The 18,984-nt window shown below is 52.3% G+C and overlaps 6 protein-coding genes across 6 annotated transcripts; 3 read left to right on the top strand and 3 right to left on the bottom strand.

The window, feature by feature from the left end:
- Window positions 1-178: 178 nt before the first annotated feature.
- STEHIDRAFT_123056 (uncharacterized protein) lies at window positions 179-3,272 on the bottom strand (the record flags this gene model as incomplete). Its single annotated transcript, XM_007306303.1, has 4 exons — window positions 2,623-3,272; window positions 1,349-2,511; window positions 419-1,032; window positions 179-360 (listed from the first exon to the last, which is right to left on the bottom strand). Coding segments are annotated over exons 1-4 (2,505 nt in total), but the record flags the coding sequence as incomplete, so codon positions are not given.
- Window positions 3,273-3,972: 700 nt separating this feature from the next.
- On the bottom strand, window positions 3,973-5,857 carry STEHIDRAFT_140578 (MFS transporter). The gene is made up of 5 exons (XM_007306302.1): window positions 5,498-5,857; window positions 5,093-5,425; window positions 4,507-5,029; window positions 4,390-4,437; window positions 3,973-4,330 (listed from the first exon to the last, which is right to left on the bottom strand). The coding sequence occupies exons 1-5, from the start codon at window positions 5,821-5,823 to the stop codon at window positions 4,034-4,036; spliced, it is 1,527 nt and encodes a 508-aa protein (XP_007306364.1). The 5' UTR covers window positions 5,824-5,857; the 3' UTR covers window positions 3,973-4,033.
- A 1,200-nt stretch (window positions 5,858-7,057) lies between these two features.
- STEHIDRAFT_100204 (MFS general substrate transporter) lies at window positions 7,058-8,863 on the top strand (the record flags this gene model as incomplete). The annotated part of the gene is made up of 5 exons (XM_007306301.1): window positions 7,058-7,386; window positions 7,448-7,780; window positions 7,840-8,362; window positions 8,427-8,474; window positions 8,526-8,863. The coding sequence occupies 5 exons, from the start codon at window positions 7,058-7,060 to the stop codon at window positions 8,820-8,822; spliced, it is 1,530 nt and encodes a 509-aa protein (XP_007306363.1). The 3' UTR covers window positions 8,823-8,863.
- A 3,394-nt stretch (window positions 8,864-12,257) lies between these two features.
- STEHIDRAFT_123052 (alpha/beta-hydrolase) lies at window positions 12,258-15,049 on the top strand. The gene is made up of 13 exons (XM_007306300.1): window positions 12,258-12,490; window positions 12,561-12,709; window positions 12,784-12,858; window positions 12,917-12,977; window positions 13,039-13,158; window positions 13,211-13,263; window positions 13,317-13,372; window positions 13,445-13,627; window positions 13,701-13,904; window positions 13,966-14,259; window positions 14,314-14,491; window positions 14,545-14,760; window positions 14,825-15,049. The coding sequence occupies exons 1-12, from the start codon at window positions 12,352-12,354 to the stop codon at window positions 14,671-14,673; spliced, it is 1,641 nt and encodes a 546-aa protein (XP_007306362.1). The 5' UTR covers window positions 12,258-12,351; the 3' UTR covers window positions 14,674-14,760; window positions 14,825-15,049.
- A 356-nt stretch (window positions 15,050-15,405) lies between these two features.
- On the top strand, window positions 15,406-16,944 carry STEHIDRAFT_132620 (RCC1/BLIP-II; the record flags this gene model as incomplete). Its single annotated transcript, XM_007306299.1, has 3 exons — window positions 15,406-15,651; window positions 15,721-15,912; window positions 15,964-16,944. 3 exons carry the CDS (start codon window positions 15,406-15,408, stop codon window positions 16,942-16,944), a joined length of 1,419 nt encoding a protein of 472 aa, XP_007306361.1.
- A 711-nt stretch (window positions 16,945-17,655) lies between these two features.
- On the bottom strand, window positions 17,656-18,306 carry STEHIDRAFT_112635 (uncharacterized protein; the record flags this gene model as incomplete). Its single annotated transcript, XM_007306298.1, has 1 exon — window positions 17,656-18,306. The coding sequence occupies one exon, from the start codon at window positions 18,304-18,306 to the stop codon at window positions 17,656-17,658; it is 651 nt and encodes a 216-aa protein (XP_007306360.1).
- Between the last annotated feature and the right edge of the window lie 678 nt (window positions 18,307-18,984).

Below are 18,984 nucleotides of genomic sequence, written 5' to 3'. Positions count from 1 at the left end.
AAGAACATCCCAGAATCGACATGTGCAGATAACGCGGATCGGGTAATCGGGTGAAAAAAAAACAGTCAGCAATTATCGGTCACACGACCACTGCGCGGCGGTGTGAAATGCGGGGGAGAGGAGATCTTATTGAACGTACCTCCTCTTCGTCATCGTCCTCGACATCCTCGTCCGAGCCTTCACTCTCGTCATCTTCGCCATCGCCATCTTCATCCTCGTCATCCTCGTCAGATTCGTCCTCTACATCTTGCGTAGCCTCCTCTTCCCGCTGCATCCGCCTCTCAGCGAGCTGCTCCATCATCTCCAGGAACTTTTGTCCGTCGTTCTTCAGCAGATCGTCCGCCACGGTCAAGATATTCCCTACGCCACACCGGACAACGCATCAGTAAGAACTTTGTAGATGGAGAAAAGGGCGCACCCGTAACGGCCAAGCTGTTGCCAAAGTTGAACAGACTGTCCCTCCCATTCGGCTTCTCCTCCGCTGCCTTCCTCCCTGCCCTCCCATTCGCTCTCCGTGCAGCCTTATCCTCGTCCTCCTCCTCATCTCCCTCTGCATCCTCGTCCTCCTCTTCATCCTCTTCATCCTCATCCTCCTCATACTCTCCCTCATCCTCATACTCGTCCTCCGCCTCCTCATCCTCATCAAACTCACTCTCCTCCTTCCCATTCACCTGCGCATGATGCCCATTCACCTTCCTCCCGTTCGTCATAACCGCCGGCTGTTGCTGCTGTGGCGTCACTTGTTGTTGCTGTTGCGGTTGCTGCTGCTGAACCGGCTGCTGACCCTTCGCCGCCCGATTCGTCCGATGTCGATCTTGCTGCGATTTCGCGTTCGCGTTCGCGTTCGCTTGCGGGTGGCCGACGACGGCGCCGTTCTTGTCGAGCTCGACGGAGCCGGGAAAGGGCCCGGGCCCGGGCGGGGGAGGGAGTGTGCCGCCGGAGGAGACGTAGCGCTGCTGGTAGTTCGCGTACTGTTCTAGCTCCTCGTAATAAGCATCGTACAGTACCTCGAGCTCTTCTTCTATCGCGTTTCTGCATGACGGGGTTTCCACATCATGATCATGAATTTTGAGTTTTGTTTTGAAATCGGGTTTGAGATATCGATCGCAGTTTTTTTGTCGATTCCGAGCGAAACGGAGAGAAGTGAGACAAGCAGAGAAGATACGAGAGAGAGAAGCAGAGTGAGTGTGCGAGTGCAAGTGCGAGCAGAGTCGGTAGACAACAATCGGATAAAAGGAGGATGAGTGAGTGGATGGATGGATGATGACGAAATCGGGGACCGGGCATCAAAATCGTCAGAGGAAATTTTTTTGGATGATGGAGAGAGGAAGAGAGAGAAAAGACAAACCGCTTCCTCCCACAGACGGCGCAGGAGCAGGAGTGTTTCTGCTGCTCCTTCATCTTTTTCAGCACGGCCTCCTTCTCGACTTTGACAAGGTTCCGGCGCTCCTGCTCGCCTAATGCAAGCCAGAACTCCTTGATGCGCTCCCGTTCCTCGCTCGAAGACGTCGACCATATCTTGTTGTTGGTTGTGCCACCGCCCGTGCCTCCGTGAGACTTTGCATTCGGTTGAGGTCGGTGTCCGGACGCGTTGGAAGACGGCGGCGATGGGTGTCGACCGTGGTTGTGATGGTGCGATGGCTGCCTCGGGGGTGCTGGAGCTGTCCGAGCTGCTGGTGGAGGAGCAGGCTGAGGCTGCTGTTGCTGCTGCTGTTGCTGCTGAGCGTAGTTCATTGGTTGCTTGCCTGCTGCTCTGGAGCTGGGAGGATGAGTTGCGACTGCCGCCGCTGCGGCGGCGACGTTCGGTGGCGGGGGGTGAGCCGCTTGAGGGGTGTTGGTCGTCGTCGTCGTCGTCTGCGGCGTCTGGGACTGTGTCGTCTGGGCTGGCGGGGGATGTGCCTGTCGATTTTGGCGGGCGGGAGCCATCAATGGCCGTACTGAGCCTTCCAGCCCGTTTTCGGTCGCAGGCCTCTCCTCACTCACCGTGGGTATCTTCTCGGCAACCCCCGCCCGTTTCTTTTTCTTTTTCCGATTTTTGGCCCCGGACCGCCCATCCCGATCGCCCTCGGCCTGCGTCGCGTTCGTCGTGTTCAACATGCTCGACGCGCGCACTCCGAACGTCTCCCCGTCCGAGCTCACCTCCTCCTCATCGTCCTCCCCGACCGACACCGACTCCGGCACGCCGTGCTCGTCGAACCGGCCCGTCGCGACCTGCTCCATCGCAAGGTGGAACGCCGCGTCGGAGAACATCGACGGGTCCACCGGCAGCTGCAGCGAACTCGGCCACCCAGCAGGCATCCCTCCTCCACCAGGCGGTCCGATTCCTACCCCCACACCGACACCGACACCAATCCCAGCTAAGCCTGCCATCCCCGATGGTAGATTACCCCCCGCTGCCTTCATCGCTTCCGCCGCCGCCGCGTGAGGATCCGAGGCGTTGTTGGCGGCAGCCGCTGCTGCTGCCGCGCCCGTCTGCACCATCTGTTGTGCGATGGCGTACATAGCCTGCGCCTTTGCCCCGCCAGAACGGCCACGAGGAAATTGGTCACCACCCGTCTGCGTTTGGAGAGGAAAGGGAATGGGGGAGGAGGGAGGGGAGAAGCGGGAATAAGTGGTCCGTACAAAGTTGCGTATATGCGCCGGCAACGACGCCCAGTACTCCTCGTCCGACGCTATCCCTAGTCCTCCCGCTGGATCGGCATCCATCCTTCTATAAAGCTCGTTCGCAGTCGCCAGCAGTTCCGCTTGAGCCGCCTCTGTTGCTGAAGCCGTCGTGTTCGGAATTCGGTGTAGTGTGTCGCCCTGGAGTGGGAGTTGGATGTTGACAGAGTGCGTGGTCGTGGTCGAATGAGTGTAGTTGTGCACAAAGGCGCCAGACTCGACGAGATCGCTCGCCATATCGGCGACATGTCGTTTGAGGTCCTCCTCCAGCTCGTCCTCGTCAGCCTCAAAGTCCAGTGGTGGCGAATCCAAGTCTCCATCGGCGAATGCATCCTCGTGCTCAGCAGTAGCCTTCCCTTTCCCCTTCTTCTTCTTCTTTTTCTTCCCGTTCAGGCTCTCCGTGTTAGGGGCCGAGGGCAGCGGCGGCTGTGGTTGAGGTTGTGGTTGTGGCGCCGTCCGTGGCGTCGCTCGAAGTGGTTCCTTCGCCTTCTGCTTGGTCGAGACCATTCCGGTTCAGAGTCAAGCTAAGCGAGAGTTGAGAAGCAGATGGGCCGCGGTGGATGTATGAATATATGTACGTGAATTGGCCGGCCTCGAGGGATGGAAAGTGGCGGTGTGCGTCGAAAGAGCGAGTGGAGGCGTAAGACAAGAAGCAGTTGAGATCCAAAGGCTGTATCGCGGTCAATGAGATCCAGTGCCTCCGAGATCAATTTCGGCTCGACGCGTCGCTTCACCAAATTCCCCGCTTGGCACTCTCTTCCCACGCCTCGGGATCGTGACGCCATTAAGTTCCTCTTCCGTTTCTTCCTTGTTCTCGAGATGAACTTACAAAGGCGGGTCTAACATGGCAAGTCGTGCGAGACATATCCCTTCGGATTCGCGGCTCCTGCTTTGGTCGATCGAATCGATACCATCAATCGACTTCCGATGAAAGGATCATTCTTCTCGCTCGGCGGCTTGCAATTGATTCGCGCTCACTGAGCTAAGATCCCTATATTCGCCGCAGTCTCCTCTGGTCTTTGGCGATGTCGCTCTGCAGGGAGGTATACTGGCCTGAGATCTATTTTCTCTCTTATATCTTTCCCTTTGGTCACAGCCCGGGAAAATAGAACAGTGAATACAATTCCTACTAATGGTCACACGGGCGCGAACTGGTCTCGAAATGTACATGTGCATCATGATTGAAGTTGAAGCCGATACTCACCATGTTCAGGTAGTCTCGTCTTGCTCACCTACCACCGTGGATCGGATACCGCACCTAGAGCACTTTCTCAGTATGTACGTTGGTCACCTGTCGGTGGTCCTTCCTTGGCGAGAATCACGCCCTTTTGTTGCTCTATGCTGTTTACATTATTTCCACCATTCCAACGTCTCAATACGCAAATCTAAACTCCGGATGGCCATCCCCCATATTATCCAAATCCTTCTGCCCATACCTATAATCTCTCCCACCGCGATCTCTAATCCTATTTTCTCTCCTCAGCCCAAAATAAAATATCGTGCACGCGATACCGCACAGCCAGATCATGCCGAGGGAGACGCCGTAGCCCAGGGGGTACGTGGGTGCTTGCGAGGATATGAAGATGTTGGAGGCGACTATGCCGCCGAGGTTGCCTACACCGATTTGAAAGGCGGGGGCGATGGAGCGTTTGTAGTGACCGCTGACATTCTGGGGATGGAGGGTGTTAGAGCGTGCATAACTTGAATGAAGGATTATCGTGTACGCACGTTGCTTAGCCAGGCGATCGTTATGCCTTGCGTCATGTAACCTCCAACCTGTGTAGCGTCTGCTTTAATTTCGAAAGATCCCGCCAGCAAGCGAGTGTTTGGATTGCAGGTACGCACCGTAATAAAGAAACAAGCCATATACCTCACCTTCGCACTCACGCTCTCCTGGCACAATAGAATCACATACCCAATCGACGCCACCACCAACCCCGCCATACAAAACCCATACCGATGCTTCACCCTATCGGTAGCCCATGCCACCACCAAACTGCCCACCGCCGCAGCTATATATATCGGGATGCTTTTCACCTGGGCCTGCGCGCTCGTGGTCCCGGGCTCCAGTTCGAGAACGATAGTGGGGATGAAAAAAGAGGTGGAGTAGCCCGTGTCGACGACGCCGAGGTACATGAGCGTGCCGATGTAGATCTTCCAGTCTGAGAAGATGCGAACGAGGGCGAGACGGTCAAGGCGGGACATCTCGAAATGGGGAGGGGTTTCGTGGGTGAGGCGGGTGAGGAGGAGGTGTCGCTCTGAGGGGGAGAGGAAGGTTGCGCGTTCGGGCCAGTCGACTATGAGGAATTTGAAGATGAGGGAGACGAGGATGGTGAGTAGGCCTTCGATGATGAAGATCCAGCGCCACCTGACCACAATCAATCCCATTAGACTTTCTCCGTTATACGATGGGTTGTATACATGAACTTACCCGCTGTACCCTCCGATTCCGTCCATGTGGCCCAGTGCGAACGCAAACAATCCACCGAACGCGCCCGCTAGGATCGCAGCGAGATAGAAACAGCTTATCCGCCACTGCAACTCGTACCGCTTGTAATACATGGATATTAGGTAGGCGCCTCCAGGTAATAGGCCTGCTTCAAATATTCCGAGCAGGAAACGCATGGCGACTAGACCTTGGTAAGAATGGGTGAGGCCTTGGCCTATGCTGACGATGCCCCAGACGAACATTAGGGAGCAGATCCAGGTTGAGGGACGGACTTTGCGGAGCATGATGTTGCTGGGGACTTCGAAGATGATGTATCTTAATCCGGTGTTAGTGCAGATATATGAGCTCTGGGTTATGCATTGAGGAATAGGGGTATGCGAGACTTACGAGATGAAGAATACGAAAAGCGCGATGTTGTATTGGTGCTTCTCTAGATGAAGTTCCGTCGACAAGCCTTGGATGTTCGCGTTGCCGATGTTTATTCTGTCAAGGAATGCGAGGAGGAAGAGGACAGCCAACGGAGGGACGACGTGATAGTCGATCTTCCGGAGAAGCTTGCGTTCGGCCTCGATGTCGACGCTAGTATCGGAAGTGGCAGATTCTGTGCGGGCTGGCTCTTCGAGGATGTGCGGGACTTTCTCCAAATCATCAGGAAGAGCTTTTTCGATGTTGGTAGATAGCGCTGTGGGAGCAGGAGGATCATTCACAGGCATGTTGGGGAGAAATGGGATCGCAGTGACGAGGTCCTAGGAAGAGAGGGCTGGTGATAAAATCTTGAGCAAGACCAAGACCATCAGTTGATATACAGCCTGACGCTAGCCCGGACGAGAGATTCAGAGCCTGTGAATTTCTTCAAGCTTGTACCCGTATGGAGTGGAAAGGTGGGAAAGGACGAGCTTTAGAAGCAGCCCACCGCGAGAGAAAGAAGTCATGAGATGATGTTTCTTGCGCCGGGATCGACTGTATACTGACGGGTGATATCGAACCACGAATGACAGAGAAACGTGATAAGCAGGTCAGAGGCTTCTGCAAGGGTCCACGATCTCTCGAATGCGGTTGACGAGCACGAAGATTTGACCACATGTGACAATCGAAAGAGTATGTTAAAGGATCCGAGTCCCTGGGTTGGTTGATTGGTCGAACGTGGGAGCGCTTGGAAGACCCTCGCCGCTTTGATGAAACATCAAAGAGAAACTATAGAACGAGTTTGCTTATTGAACCAGGCCGATTCGGAACATTTATCGAAGGATCACAAGTGGTGTTGGGTTAATTCCAGCCACAAGGGGCCTAGCAAGGTCAAAAACGGACTCCAAACTCGCTAGTGAGGCCAACCTCGTCTATCGAAGGCGTCGGCGTCACGACATAGTAGGGTGCCCATATGGTCGGCAAAAGATGGTGGGAACGTGTCAGATAGTGACCTCGCGTCATTCCCTAGGTGAGCAGGACATAATGTGGATATAGTAGAAGAACTCGAATCCGTCAGGCCCTGTGTGAAGCTAAGGTCGTCGTGGCGAGCAGCAGAAAGATAGTTCAGTCAAATCCGGCAAATGGCCGACGGAGTTCAATTTTCTCGCCACAGCCTCGGTTCTGGCCAAGTCTGAGGCTCGCAGCTCTCCCCCTCCATGACCGAACTGTGACAATTCTACCCACTATCGACTTTGTTTGTCTACAGCATGTTACTGGTATCTTGGGCCCGAAAAGGGTGGCCTTTTCTCTTAGTTTTGGTGATACTCCTTGGCAAAATCCTCCCATGACGGCTAGTCTGACCCTTTGACTGAAAGGCCCAGCCCACAGTGACAGCAACCTATTCTTGCAATCATGGTCAGGCGCACTTAAACTGCTACCGTAGGGGCTATAAAAGCTTTGTTGACTTGCATCTCTGGTTGTGCTCTTGTCTCTCTTCGTTCGTTTATTGACGCCCATCACGGTCAGCAAGCACCATCCAAAATGCCAGCAAGCGATACGCTCGTACCCGCTCCGCTTCCCTTTTCGGAAAAAATTGCCATCTCTGGTCTCGACCAGGATGTGGAGAAAGAGTTATCCGCCTCTGGAGCAGTGCCCGAATCTTTGACATCGGCACCCATCGTTGACCTCGAGACAGAACGCAAACTACTCTGGAAGCTCGACTGCCATGTTGTTCCCCCGCTATTCGTATTGTTTCTTCTCGCCTTCCTCGATCGAGTGAATATCGGAAATGCGAACATACAAGGCTTGTCTGCAGAGTTGAACCTGGAGAAGCATCAATACAATATTGCGCTTTTTATCTTCTTCATCCCGTACGCCGCGTTCCAAACATCAGTGCTATACCAGTACCGACTAATATTCACTCATATCCAGCTATATCATCTTCGAAGTTACGAACAATATTATACTCCGTAGACTTCACCCTTCTACCTTCCTCAGTGTCATCATGTTTCTATGTGGCATCACAACCATAGGTCAAGGTCTCGTTCGCTCCTTCCAGGGCCTCGTCGCCATGCGTTTCCTTCTTGGATTCTTCGAGGCAGGACTTCTACCAGGATGCGTATATCTCATTTCGATGTACTACAAGCGTTACGAATTCCAGAGGAGATTAAGCATATTTTATGTGTCGGGGATATTGGCGGGCGCGTTTGGGGGGCTGTTCGCGTTCGCGCTGGAACATATGGACGGGGTGGGTGGATATAGTGGGTAAGTGTTTTGTCAGAGCCTGAGTACAGACAATACGCTTGCTCACGCTGAAAACTCAGGTGGCGCTGGATATTCATTTTGGAAGGCCTTCTTACAGCCATTGTCTCCATCTTCGCCAAATTCTTTATCGTTGGCTGGCCCGAAAACGCCACGTTCCTCTCTCCTTCCGAACGTCTTCTCCTGAAGACTCGTCTCGCCAACGAAACTCCTTCGCACCTCCAGATGTCCCGCCTCGACCGCCTTGCGCTCACCCGTATCTTTTCAGACTGGAAGATCTACGTCGGTATGCTCATGTACTTCGGCGTCGTCAATACTGGCTACGCGACCTCCTTCTTCATTCCCACCATCGTTCTCGAGCTGAAACCAGGTACCACTAGTGCGGAGGCTCAGGTGAAGAGCATCCCGATATTTATGGTGGCGGCGGCGGTTAGTTTAATGATTGCGTGGGCCACGGATAAGGTGAAGCATCGATATGGGTTTTGCATGGCCGGCGTGGCGGTGGCTTCGACCGGATATGTGATATTATTGTGCCAGGAGAGTGTAAGCGGTAGTGTGAGGTATATGGCTTGTTTCTTCGTCACGGTGCGTATATTTTGTCGGAATGAATATTGGGATATGGTTGCTGAGACGTTGCTTCGGACGCTAGGTAGGATGTTACATGACCCAGGGTGTGACGATAGCCTGGCTGAGCAACGTATGTCCCTCATTCGTTGCGAATCTTTCATTTGCTCAAGAGGGATGCTAGAATGTTAGTGGCCACTACAAGCGGGCCATCGCTTCCGGATTCCAGGTTGGCATAGGCAATCTCGGTGGCATCATCGCTTCCAACATCTTCCTTGCCTCTCAAGCTCCGAGGTACCCTCTAGGTTACGGAGTTTCTCTCGCCATGTTATTGCTCTGTGGTTCTGCATGTACCGTGTTCTTCTTCGGGCTGAGGAAGGAGAATAATATTAGGGAGGAGGGCGGAAGAGATTATAGGTATGACGAGAAGGATGTGGGTAACATGGGGGACGGCCATCCGGAATTCAGGTTTGGATATTGACTAGCACGTCGTGGAACAAGCTCAGCTACTACTCATTCCTGCCATGTAACTTGTTATTAGTAGGTACTACTTACGTAGGCGGTAGTGGAAAGTTGCAACCTTCAGGATCTAATCTAATCTCGGTCACAACCGAACTCGCGTAGCAGCAGATCCTCAATGTTCCCATAATCCACTCAACGTTCGAGATTCACTTCTTCTCGCTTGTCATTGACTTTCCTGCATGCGGCCGAGATTGAACCTCACCGTGATTTAAAGACGCCTTGGGCAACTGGTGAATCAACGCGAATGACTCCGCCAGATAGGGAATGGACGTTCAATACATGTGCGTAGTTTTTGACAGGCCCTCCTGGATAGACCAACTGATGTCCTCCTTGTAGACTCGCAAGGCGCCAGCTCAGGCGCCTTCTTAAGGGACAGCCATGGACGTCAAATACTACTCCCTCGTTACAGCTGCTGGAATGAACAGGGTGAGCTCGACCCCGATGTACGACGCTCTCTACCACCCGACTATCCTCCTCGTCCCCCTATATTCTCCGCACCACACCACATCTGGATCCTTTGCTCTGCGCTCACTTCGAGGCCAAAACATACCTACTGGCTTCATGGAAATGAACCGAACTGCCGGTTACTCGAGTTTGATGGAGATAGGATCCTGCGCTGTTTCCTCCTTGGGCGGGCACTGGAGAGATTTCCTCGGGCAGAATCGGCGGAGATATGGGTAAGTGCCATTCATTTTTTGGGTTCTGCCACGATCTTACTCGCGACTTCTGCGTAGGCGACCGTTACTCCGCTCGTGGCCGGCCGCCATCTATCTATCATGGCAAAGCTCTTGGAACTAGACATCCATGGTCGGTATTTGAAGGTTGTAGGAACTCAAGATGTTGAGATTGAGGGGCCACCTCCGAGTGACATGCTGGAAGACGTATTCGAGGCTTTCATTTCCGCTGTGTATAGATGCTTCGGTGAGTGTGTTGGATTAAATCTGGTATTGGCATGAACTTTCTTATAGATGCATCCAGGCTACCAGGTTCTTTCACGATGGCTCGCCTTACTTTTTGATCCATGGTTGGACCGTAGCAACGACTACTTCCACTCCTGCCTGCACAATGTTCCTAAGGACTCATCGGCATCTCTTATCAAGCCCCCCTATGACCGCTTCGTGGATCATTTCTTTCGCCCACGCCACTGCGATGATACTCGTCCCACCCGTGTACACGTTCGCCATACACGTTTTCCTCTTGATCGAGTGCTGGAATTTCCTCCCGGTTACCCCCCTCCGCCACCATTGTTCGCCTCATCTTCTGACGAAAGATTGCTTGCACTGAAGACAAGTGGCCTGAATAGGCGCTTTGCTTCTCTCGGCTACGCTCTCCAACATGCCGTGGCCGGGGAATTAGCTTTCACTGCTACTGGAACTGATCCATCCAAGTTCCAGGGATCAAACATAATGAATGTGAATACATCAGTCTGAATCGCTATTCATTCCAATTGCTGATCAGCCCGATATCATCCCGCTTACCAGGCATTCTCGTGCTATTTGACCTCGGTCGATGTCACATCTTTCTTGAGCGAGGCCTATGAAATCCATGACTACGCTGCATCTACAGATGGACTCAGGAGTGAATGCCTAAGGGCTTTATTCGGTTTTGTTTATCATTGCTTCGGTGCGTAGACTTAGCTACCAAACTCGTCCACTTTCATGACATAGGTGAGCTGATGATCCCAATATTCACATACTTTGTGGCCACCCTAGGTCTGGAGAAGACTATAGAGTGGATGAAAGCGCTCTATATGCCCTGGGTCGAACTCGCTTATACCACTAGAACGATAGTCAACCGTTCGTATCGGCACCAGACATCTTTCGTGGGCGAACGCAGCTTCCCCTTCGTCCGCCCGATGTCCAAAGGCGAGTTGCTCGTGTATTCCAGTGCGCTCCAGGCGTTCACCACGTTGGATATTGCCGGACTGGATGTATCCCGGAAAGAGAGGGACCGTGCACGCGAGTGGCTTATGACGCGCAGAGCTTTTATAATCGCGAAGAGGCATTGGTATAGCAAGCCACCGGACAGTGACAAGGCTCCTTTCGCAAGGCGAGGGTGGTTTTTGCCAGGGTCGGATTCTTCACCACCTGGTGAATCACCTTCCACTCTCATGTCGCAGAAGATACAGTCACAGTCACCGGTGCCAGGATTTGCAGATCCCTTCGACCCTAAACCGAGGAAATTCTCAGAAACGCCGAGACCAACCACGTCAGCAACCTCAGACCTCAAGGCATCACCGCACCCGCTGCACGATCTAGTACTGCGAAGTAAGGAGCGGGCGACTCGACCGGGCGTAGCGGCGTTGCAGAACTTGGTCAAGAAAACCAAGCGGTTTAAACCTAGGTAGCGTTTACCATACATTTGTATATTCCTCCGACACACAACCAATAAAGGCATCGTATGTTTTACTTTCCTCAAATCCTTCGATGTTGAGCATTTAATCAGTCGTGCTTTCACCAGTCGTGCCCACTATGCGTATTCTGACTCCAAGGGGGCCATCTCAAGAATCTCGCCCTAGTATGGACCTTCGTTCAGTTCACGCCTGAAGACCATATCTTAGTGTTGCTACGCGACTGTCTATGTGAACTCGCCCGCGGACAACGCGATTGTTGAGCCTCGAGAGTCGTTTGTTGGCATGTGACGAGAGTGACCAGGGAAAAGAGCACGGGCACGCCTTACAGTGACCAGTCGTTTGAGCCTCAGGCCCTCGGATCACCCTGATCGGCGAAATATCATCATAACTCCCTGCGTTGTCCATCACACATTTCTGCTTATGATTTGTGGTGCAGAGCGTCGCTGAGCAAGCCTTGAACTCTTGGGTTGTCATGTGCTTGCAGGTCACCTGGAGGTACGTGCTCTGTGCCCCATCGCGTTTGCATCGCTTGCAGGAACAATCTCGTCGCAGGGCGCCTTGGACGAGCCGTCGGACCTGTCCTAGATTCAACTGAACCTCAGATTTAACCCGTACACGTAGGCTCTGACCAACCGTTATCACCTGACGTGAAGATGATCGTTCACTGTTACCGTACGCGTATGCTCTTAAAGCTCTTAAGTTCAGCTCAACAAAAATAGGGGCATTTGGCGCGGCGCTCGCGGGTGGCACTGGAAGATCGCGGTGACGCAAAGTGGCGGGGAAGTGGGGACAAACCTTGAAACGTCTTGGGGCGGTCACCAGCTGCATTGCGACTTGAGAACCCTTACGCAACGCCTTGACCCCTTAATTGATCGTTTTGTTTGTATTTACGAGCGGAGAGGTTTGCATGACACTTCGGGGTGCACTTCAAGCTTCATCACTTGACGAGTGAGTGACAGAATTTCTCATCGGGCATCCGTCCCCTAATTCTCATGACGTTTATTTCAGTCGTATAAAAGGACAGGTTCCACCACCATCCTCCACGGGTCAGTTTCAACAGGACCATTCCCTTCGAGGACGGCGGACGTTCTATCGACACTTGTGTTTTGTGGTCACCCGGCTTTGAAACGTACAGATGGCATTTCATCGTCTACTCTCGAATGTGGTTGTTACCACCTTGGCTCTATGTCTCCTCTCAGAAGCAGGCTCCATTTCTACGCCCTCGGCGCGGGCATCTAATGCGGACCCACTGAACACCACAATTACCTTGGACTGTGCGTTCTCGGTCGCTTCTTCACAACACACCCAACTTATTGAGAGCTACGTTTTCGGTGCTTACTGCAGATGGAACTTTCATCGGGACGAGCAACACTACCAGCGGTATACTCTCGTTCAAGGGTGTTCGCTATGCTGATGCGCCTACTGGTGACAACCGTTTCCGAGCTCCCATATCGCCTCCGACTACACAGCTTGGCACTGTTGATGCTAGTAATGTATGACCTCTTCTTAAATTCCTTCCATTATTTGTTCGGAGTTACAACACATTTATATGGCCGTGATATTGTAGTTTGCGGACATCTGCATCCAAGCGACTTCCACCAGTGTCACGGGAACTCAGTCGGAAGACTGCCTCTTCGGAAACGTAAGCCTTCCTTCGTCTGCTATCGATCCACTCTAATTGCCGTATCATTTCCGAGCAGATATATGTCCCCATCGGTACAACACCCGATTCTCAACTGCCCGTTCTGGTCTACTTTCACGGTATGTTTGGGTTTCTATTCTCCAAAATGGGAGTCAGAACTGAATCGCAAGGTACCCATAGGCGGAGGGTTCCAGGCAGGAGATACAACATCGTTCTTCCCTGACTTGTTACTCGATACTTCGGCAGAGCCTATGATCTTTGCCACTTTCGCGTATCGACTGGGCGCGTTCGGCTTCCTCGGCAAGTATTTTGGATGGCCTTGAAGCTCATACATGCTCATATATCCTTCTAGGTGGTCCTGAAGTCTTTGCTAATGGCGATGGGAACGCCGGATTATTGGACCAAGTAAGTATTAACTGCATGGAACGTGTTCAAAGCGGTTGATCGTCGCAATCTAGCGTGCTGCACTTCGTTGGGTTCAAACATATATATCCGCCTTTGGGGGAAACAGCGGGTGAGTCCGTCAACACAACATGATATACTGCCAATACTGACTAGACCACCTTTGCGTGTCCCCCGAGATCAGCAATGTGACGATTTGGGGAGAGTCCGCCGGTGCTGGCGCCATAATGTTCCATCTTATTGCTACTGGAGGGGACAACGAGGGACTTTTCACAAGAGCCATTGGTGACTCGGCTTCGTTGTCTTTCCTTCCTCCGTACACCGATGGATTTATAGAGACATTGTACCAGCAGCTCGCTATCAATGCGTACGTTCAACCGTTCAACCGTTCAACCAGAAGACAATCCTCTCCCCTAACGTCTTTGGTGAATACTTGTCAGTGGATGTGGCGGTGTGACCGATTCTCTTGCATGCTTGCGAGCGGCCAATGTCAACGCTTTGGCGAACGCGAGCAGCGTCACGCTGAAGGCCCGTCCAGCTGCCCTCTTCCCCTTCGCTCCGTCCATAGACGGAACGTTTCTCACCGAGAGAACCACTGAGGCGTTCGCAAATGGACGTTTTGCACAAGTTCCTGTCTCTATCGGGTACGTTCATTTGTAACGATGAAAAGGCGAATCGAGAAAGACGAGCTGACTGATCGTTCAGCTCCAACACCAACGAGGGAAACAACTGGTCCGAAGGTCTCCCCACGTCGTCGGGTGCCAACGTCGGAGTATCGGGTGCTACGAGTCAAACCGTTTTCAACTTCCTCGCCGGACAATTTCCCAATATCACACAAGAAACGTTCAGCTTGATCGAAGAACAGTACCCCATAACGAGCTTCAACAATTCTTTAGAGCTTCAGACATCGGCGATCTATGGGGAGGCGAGATACATATGTACCGCGTTGCTGATTACCGGAGCTGTGACGAACTTTAGCAACACGGCATACCAGTATCGGTAAGCGTGTTATTTATAAATTCAACAATTTAGCTTTACTCATGTGGCCCTTAGTTATGACAACCCTGATGCTCAGGGGTTCACCGTGCATGGGTCTGATCTCACGGCGTTCTTCAGTTTCTCGAACCCGTCTTTGCCGCTTTTCACAGCCATGAGACAATACTTCACCTCGTTCGTGACCGGTGGCGTGCCCGTTGCGACTGGCGAAAGCAATAACGAAGCTACCTGGGAGGTATGCCCTTCATTGCCCAGTGTGTGTTCAGTACTCACGTAATTCTTGCTCAGCCGGTCAATACGGCGACTGGGACGCCTAGGATACTGTTCCATCCCGATGCAGTGGCTATGGAGGTCGACGATGCCTTGGTCTCTAGGTGTGAGTTCTGGAGGACGACGGATGTCCAATTGCAGCGGTAGGATCATGTGTACGACGCATTGTTTCGTTGTCCGCAAAGCCTCGGGTTCATGTTGTATACAGATGATGCCAGTGAAATCATATCGAGGGTAGTTGTCATCTCTCTTGGCTTCACCGTCGCACGTATCTTTACTAATTTGTGGCTCCCAACAGGCACACACCCTCTGATCCGTCAAAAGCTGTCGGAAGTTGTTCAATGCCCCAGCCCTGAAGAACAGTTCACACCGCACGATCGACGTAAGGCTCGCCACGCCATCTTTGAAGTCTGCCGAAAGAGCGTACCATTTACGGGATTGTGTAGCACAGGCGCGACATTTAGTTCAATACTATTGTACCAGACTGGCAGACTCTGCCCTGACTACTTAAGCTTATTATTACTACACGTGGACTTGTCGCCGGAGTTTCGAGGCTGATATTCACGTGACTCTTGTTGAGAACAAAAGTATTGATCTTACTCGATCTCCCCACGACAACGACATTGGTTCACCAATCTCGCTACCGCACCCAAATCAATTCCTCGATACCATCCATGAAGAACAGGCGCAAGATTCAGGCCCGAGCGACATCCTCTACTCTAGGTACGTCACCCAAACACTGTCAATTGACCATAGCGCTGATGCACCAATCCGATACAAGAAGTGAGTAATGGGGACTCGGAGGTGAATCCAAAGCGCAAGATCCAAATACCAAAAACACACTCATCTACCAAACGGCAGCGGATCTCTCAATCACTTATGACTGTGAACTCTCTTCCATCTTCTATGGGCGAGGATTCATCTGGACAGAAGCGAGTTCTATTAGTTCACGGCTGTGGAGACTGCGGCCAGCTCGGCTTGGGCGCTGGTCCAGTCGATATTTCCAGGCCACGAGTGCACTCGTTATTAAATGATCTTGTCGAGGCCAGCACCATGGGACCGTATGGCATCGAGCAGGTCGCTGCTGGTGGCATGCATTCTCTCGTACTCGATTCTAATGGGATGGTAAATATCATCGTCTTTTGTGAGGTTTTAACCGTGGAAAGTTATTAAAAGTTTGCTCTCGCATATTAGGTATGGTCTTTCGGTGTCAATGACGATATGGCACTTGGACGGGTGACCGACGGTTTGCACAGAGAAGCAGAAGAAGCAACACCGGGGTTGGTGCCCAGACTCGATGATCGCGTAGCCTTTGTAGCAGCGGGAGATTGCTTGAGCATTGCCCTCAGTGCCGAAGGCAAGGTATATGCCTGGGGGACCTTCAATGTGAGCTGTTCCTGGTTATGGTGCATTCATGGTCACCAATTCTTTCCCTAGTCAGATGGCCTTCTTGGTTTCGACGGAGTAATCGGCCACCCGAAGAAGGTTCTTCAACCCAAAGAGCTTCCGGACCTCGCAAAGGTACCAATTTCGAGCATCGCGTGTGGAAACAACCATGTTTTGGCCCTTTCGCGGTCTGGTCGTGTGTATACTTGGGGGGATGGGGTACAGTACCAGCTTGGACGTAAAATCCTCTCTCGTCGGATCACCAGCGGTCTTCGACCTGAGCCATTACACCTCCGCGATATAGTCCTTGTGTCGGCCGGTAGCCACCACTCGTTTGCTGTGAATAGTGGCGGGATTGTGTACGCTTGGGGCCTAAATCAGATGCATCAGACAGGCATCAGTGACGACGTTGGAGGCGCTCAGTCCCACGTTCATACTCCTACCCCCGTTCGAGCTTTACACCCGGACCTTCATTTGGGTGCGCACGTCATCCAAATCGCAGCTGGAGAGCATCACAGCCTCTTTCTACTCAGCAATGGCGAGGTCTGGGGATGTGGCCGTGCAGATCACGGTCGTTTGGGTCTCACCGATGATCACCCCGTCATGCTCGCCATTGCCGCTCAATATCAACACGACCTTTACAGCTTGCGAGCTGCGAATGCGCGAGAATCCGGACTTAACATCATGGACGAGCCTCTGCCACAACTTGTGCCAGATTCCATTGTACGTGAACCAACTCGCGTGTATTTTCCTCCCCCTCCGACAGTCGATTGTCCTACGCCACTTGTTCCCTCCCACGGCTCACCGGTCTCTTCTACGAGAATACTCGGACTGCGCTCTGCTGAGCGATATAATCTCGCCTGGGATGACCAAGGCTTTCTTTATTCATGGGGGGAGGGCACTACAAATCAGCTAGGGATGGGCGATGATGTGGACGAGGCATCAACTCCCACCAGGGTGTGTTGCAAGGCCCTGAGGGATTATGCGGTCATTGGAGCAAGCGCTGGCGGTCAACATGTTCTGCTAGTGTGAGTGTATTTTTTTGCGGTAGCTGCTACTCGACGACAAACTGATCCATCATGTCCAGTGCGGTCAAAAGGTCTGAATTGTATGATTTCTTGGTCCGTGCCGCTCAGCTGACTTCGAGACGTCCCAGACATCAGGCGCTATTGTTCTAGTGCATGATGCAATTTTGCTCTATTTTTTGTATTCGAACTCGGATTACGGGTGATGTCGGATGTATTCGATGCACTATGCAAATGCACTCGTGAATGTGGTACACAATTTACGTTGTAGCTGTCTGTTCCCTATATCTGTCAGAATGTTTCGGTCGACTGGGCTGTTGGTCATCCGTTCACGTTCAAAATCTAAAAGGCTCACAAAGCTATTCCGAATATAGGGATTTCTAATAACTACCGCACCTGTATCTGTTTACGCGATCACCGTCAAGAAATGCAGCACATAGCTCAACTGCAGCCGGGCCATGCTCGAAATGTCCACGGAATAGTATTGCAAGCCCATACAAGGAGGTATACAGTGTTACACGATAAACGATGTCCATGGAGATATAGTATCAGACCAAGCCATGTTGCGTATCCATATATGCGCAAGCACGACGAAACCAGTCTAAATGCCGCCCTTTCAAGGAATTGTCTTACCCTGTGTGGCGCATCAGTTGTAGGCCAAACAATATACGAAAAAGACGCTCACCGACGGGGCAGGGCTATGCTCGAGGAGCAAACCCTAAGCATCGGGATCAGCGACGAATCCCTGACGGAAGGGATCGATTGCTGCATCTGTTCTGCGGTACCACGGTCTCAAGGCTCTCGCACTTCGGTAAATGTCGCGTGCTGTCTGGAGACGAGAAAAAGCAGCTGACACCGCAGGCTGCGGAAGACGAGTGAAGGTCTGAAACTCGCGCATTCCTAGCAAGTGGCGGCCGTCCCAAGCAGCAGAGACAGTAATGAGGTCCAGTGCGGAAAAGGCCGTGTATCGTGAGGTGGCTTGTGTGATGTCTCGTACTCTGGCGACGGTGAAGACGAGACAAACCAGGGCCGCGTATCTTGAAGTGACCCCCCGCTCACGGAAGCTCTCCAACAGGACCTGACCTGCGGGCTCCCAGAGCGCCCGAATGACGGTGGGGAAATACTCGGCCTGCTGGAGTAAAGCATCAAAGGATGCTCCCGACTCTTGACAGAAGTCGGCGGGCTGAATTCCCTGAGGAAGAGGCCAGGGGTGGAGCCGAATACGGTCCATGGCGAGTTGAAATATGGCTGCACGAGCGGCACGATGCGCTGTCGCGTAGTTCAGGATGTCGTCCGCGTTCATCCCGCTGATGACCTGTGTGGGCAGGTGTGGATGGTTATTCATGTTGAAGAGGCCAGGGCCGGACATGGTTAATTTTATAGAGGATAGCTTGGAGTGTGAGATTTGAGAGGTGTTTGGATGGAGGAGTGGTGGGCTGGAGCTATTTGTTCGTAAATCACCCAGTTTTATAGACGTTTGCGCCACCCCCGTCTGGCTACTAACACAGAGAACGAAAGGAGAAAACCCCAAAGGACAAACAAGAGATAGAGCCTAGATTTGATCATTTCAGGCATAGTGCTACTGCACCTGTCCAAGGTAGGAGATAACACTCAGCTGGAGGCATGATACGAGCCACAAGAGTGGAATAAAATCAAGATGATGATGTCGTCAATGGGAAGGGACGTTCGAAAGCGGCATAAAGAGATAGAACCTAAGTTTGGTTGTCTCTGGCATGGTGCTACTGCACCTGCCCAGAGTAGAAGATAACACTCAGCCGAGCGCACACAGTGCAGTATCGTTCAGATGAAGGTGGCGTCAATGAACAAGGGATGACTCCAAAAACAGCTTTGAGGACAAGTGAGTTAGATAAACTGTTACTTCTAGCAGACAAGCACAGCCTTAGATGCGTGACTCCTACATGCAAATAGAAGCCGTGCAGACCACTGCATGAGAATATCAGGCTTGTGGATGAATCTGATTCCAGCACAAAGAAGACTTGAAGGCCCTCGGTCTCGATATGACTGTGAATCGGTGACGATCTTGTGA

This window comes from Stereum hirsutum, assembly GCF_000264905.1.
Source record: "Stereum hirsutum FP-91666 SS1 unplaced genomic scaffold STEHIscaffold_11, whole genome shotgun sequence".
NCBI lineage: Eukaryota > Fungi > Basidiomycota > Agaricomycetes > Russulales > Stereaceae > Stereum > Stereum hirsutum.
Note: the sequence above shows the minus strand (reverse complement) of the source record. Positions and strands in the feature narration are given on the sequence as shown.

Excerpts from the sequence above, each read along its gene's own strand:
- STEHIDRAFT_140578 (XM_007306302.1), bottom strand. The coding sequence starts at position 5,823 with ATGCCTGTGAATGATCCTCCTGCTCCCACAGCGCTATCTACCAACATC. Across the intron at positions 5,426-5,497 it reads CTTTTCGTATTCTTCATCTC|ATACATCATCTTCGAAGTCC; the intron begins GTAAGTCTCGCA and ends CACCGGATTAAG. Across the intron at positions 4,438-4,506 it reads TGGCTTGTTTCTTTATTACG|GTTGGAGGTTACATGACGCA; the intron begins GTGCGTACCTGC and ends GACGCTACACAG.
- STEHIDRAFT_123052 (XM_007306300.1), top strand. The coding sequence starts at position 12,352 with ATGGCATTTCATCGTCTACTCTCGAATGTGGTTGTTACCACCTTGGCT. Across the intron at positions 12,710-12,783 it reads GCACTGTTGATGCTAGTAAT|TTTGCGGACATCTGCATCCA; the intron begins GTATGACCTCTT and ends GTGATATTGTAG. Across the intron at positions 13,628-13,700 it reads CAGCAGCTCGCTATCAATGC|TGGATGTGGCGGTGTGACCG; the intron begins GTACGTTCAACC and ends AATACTTGTCAG.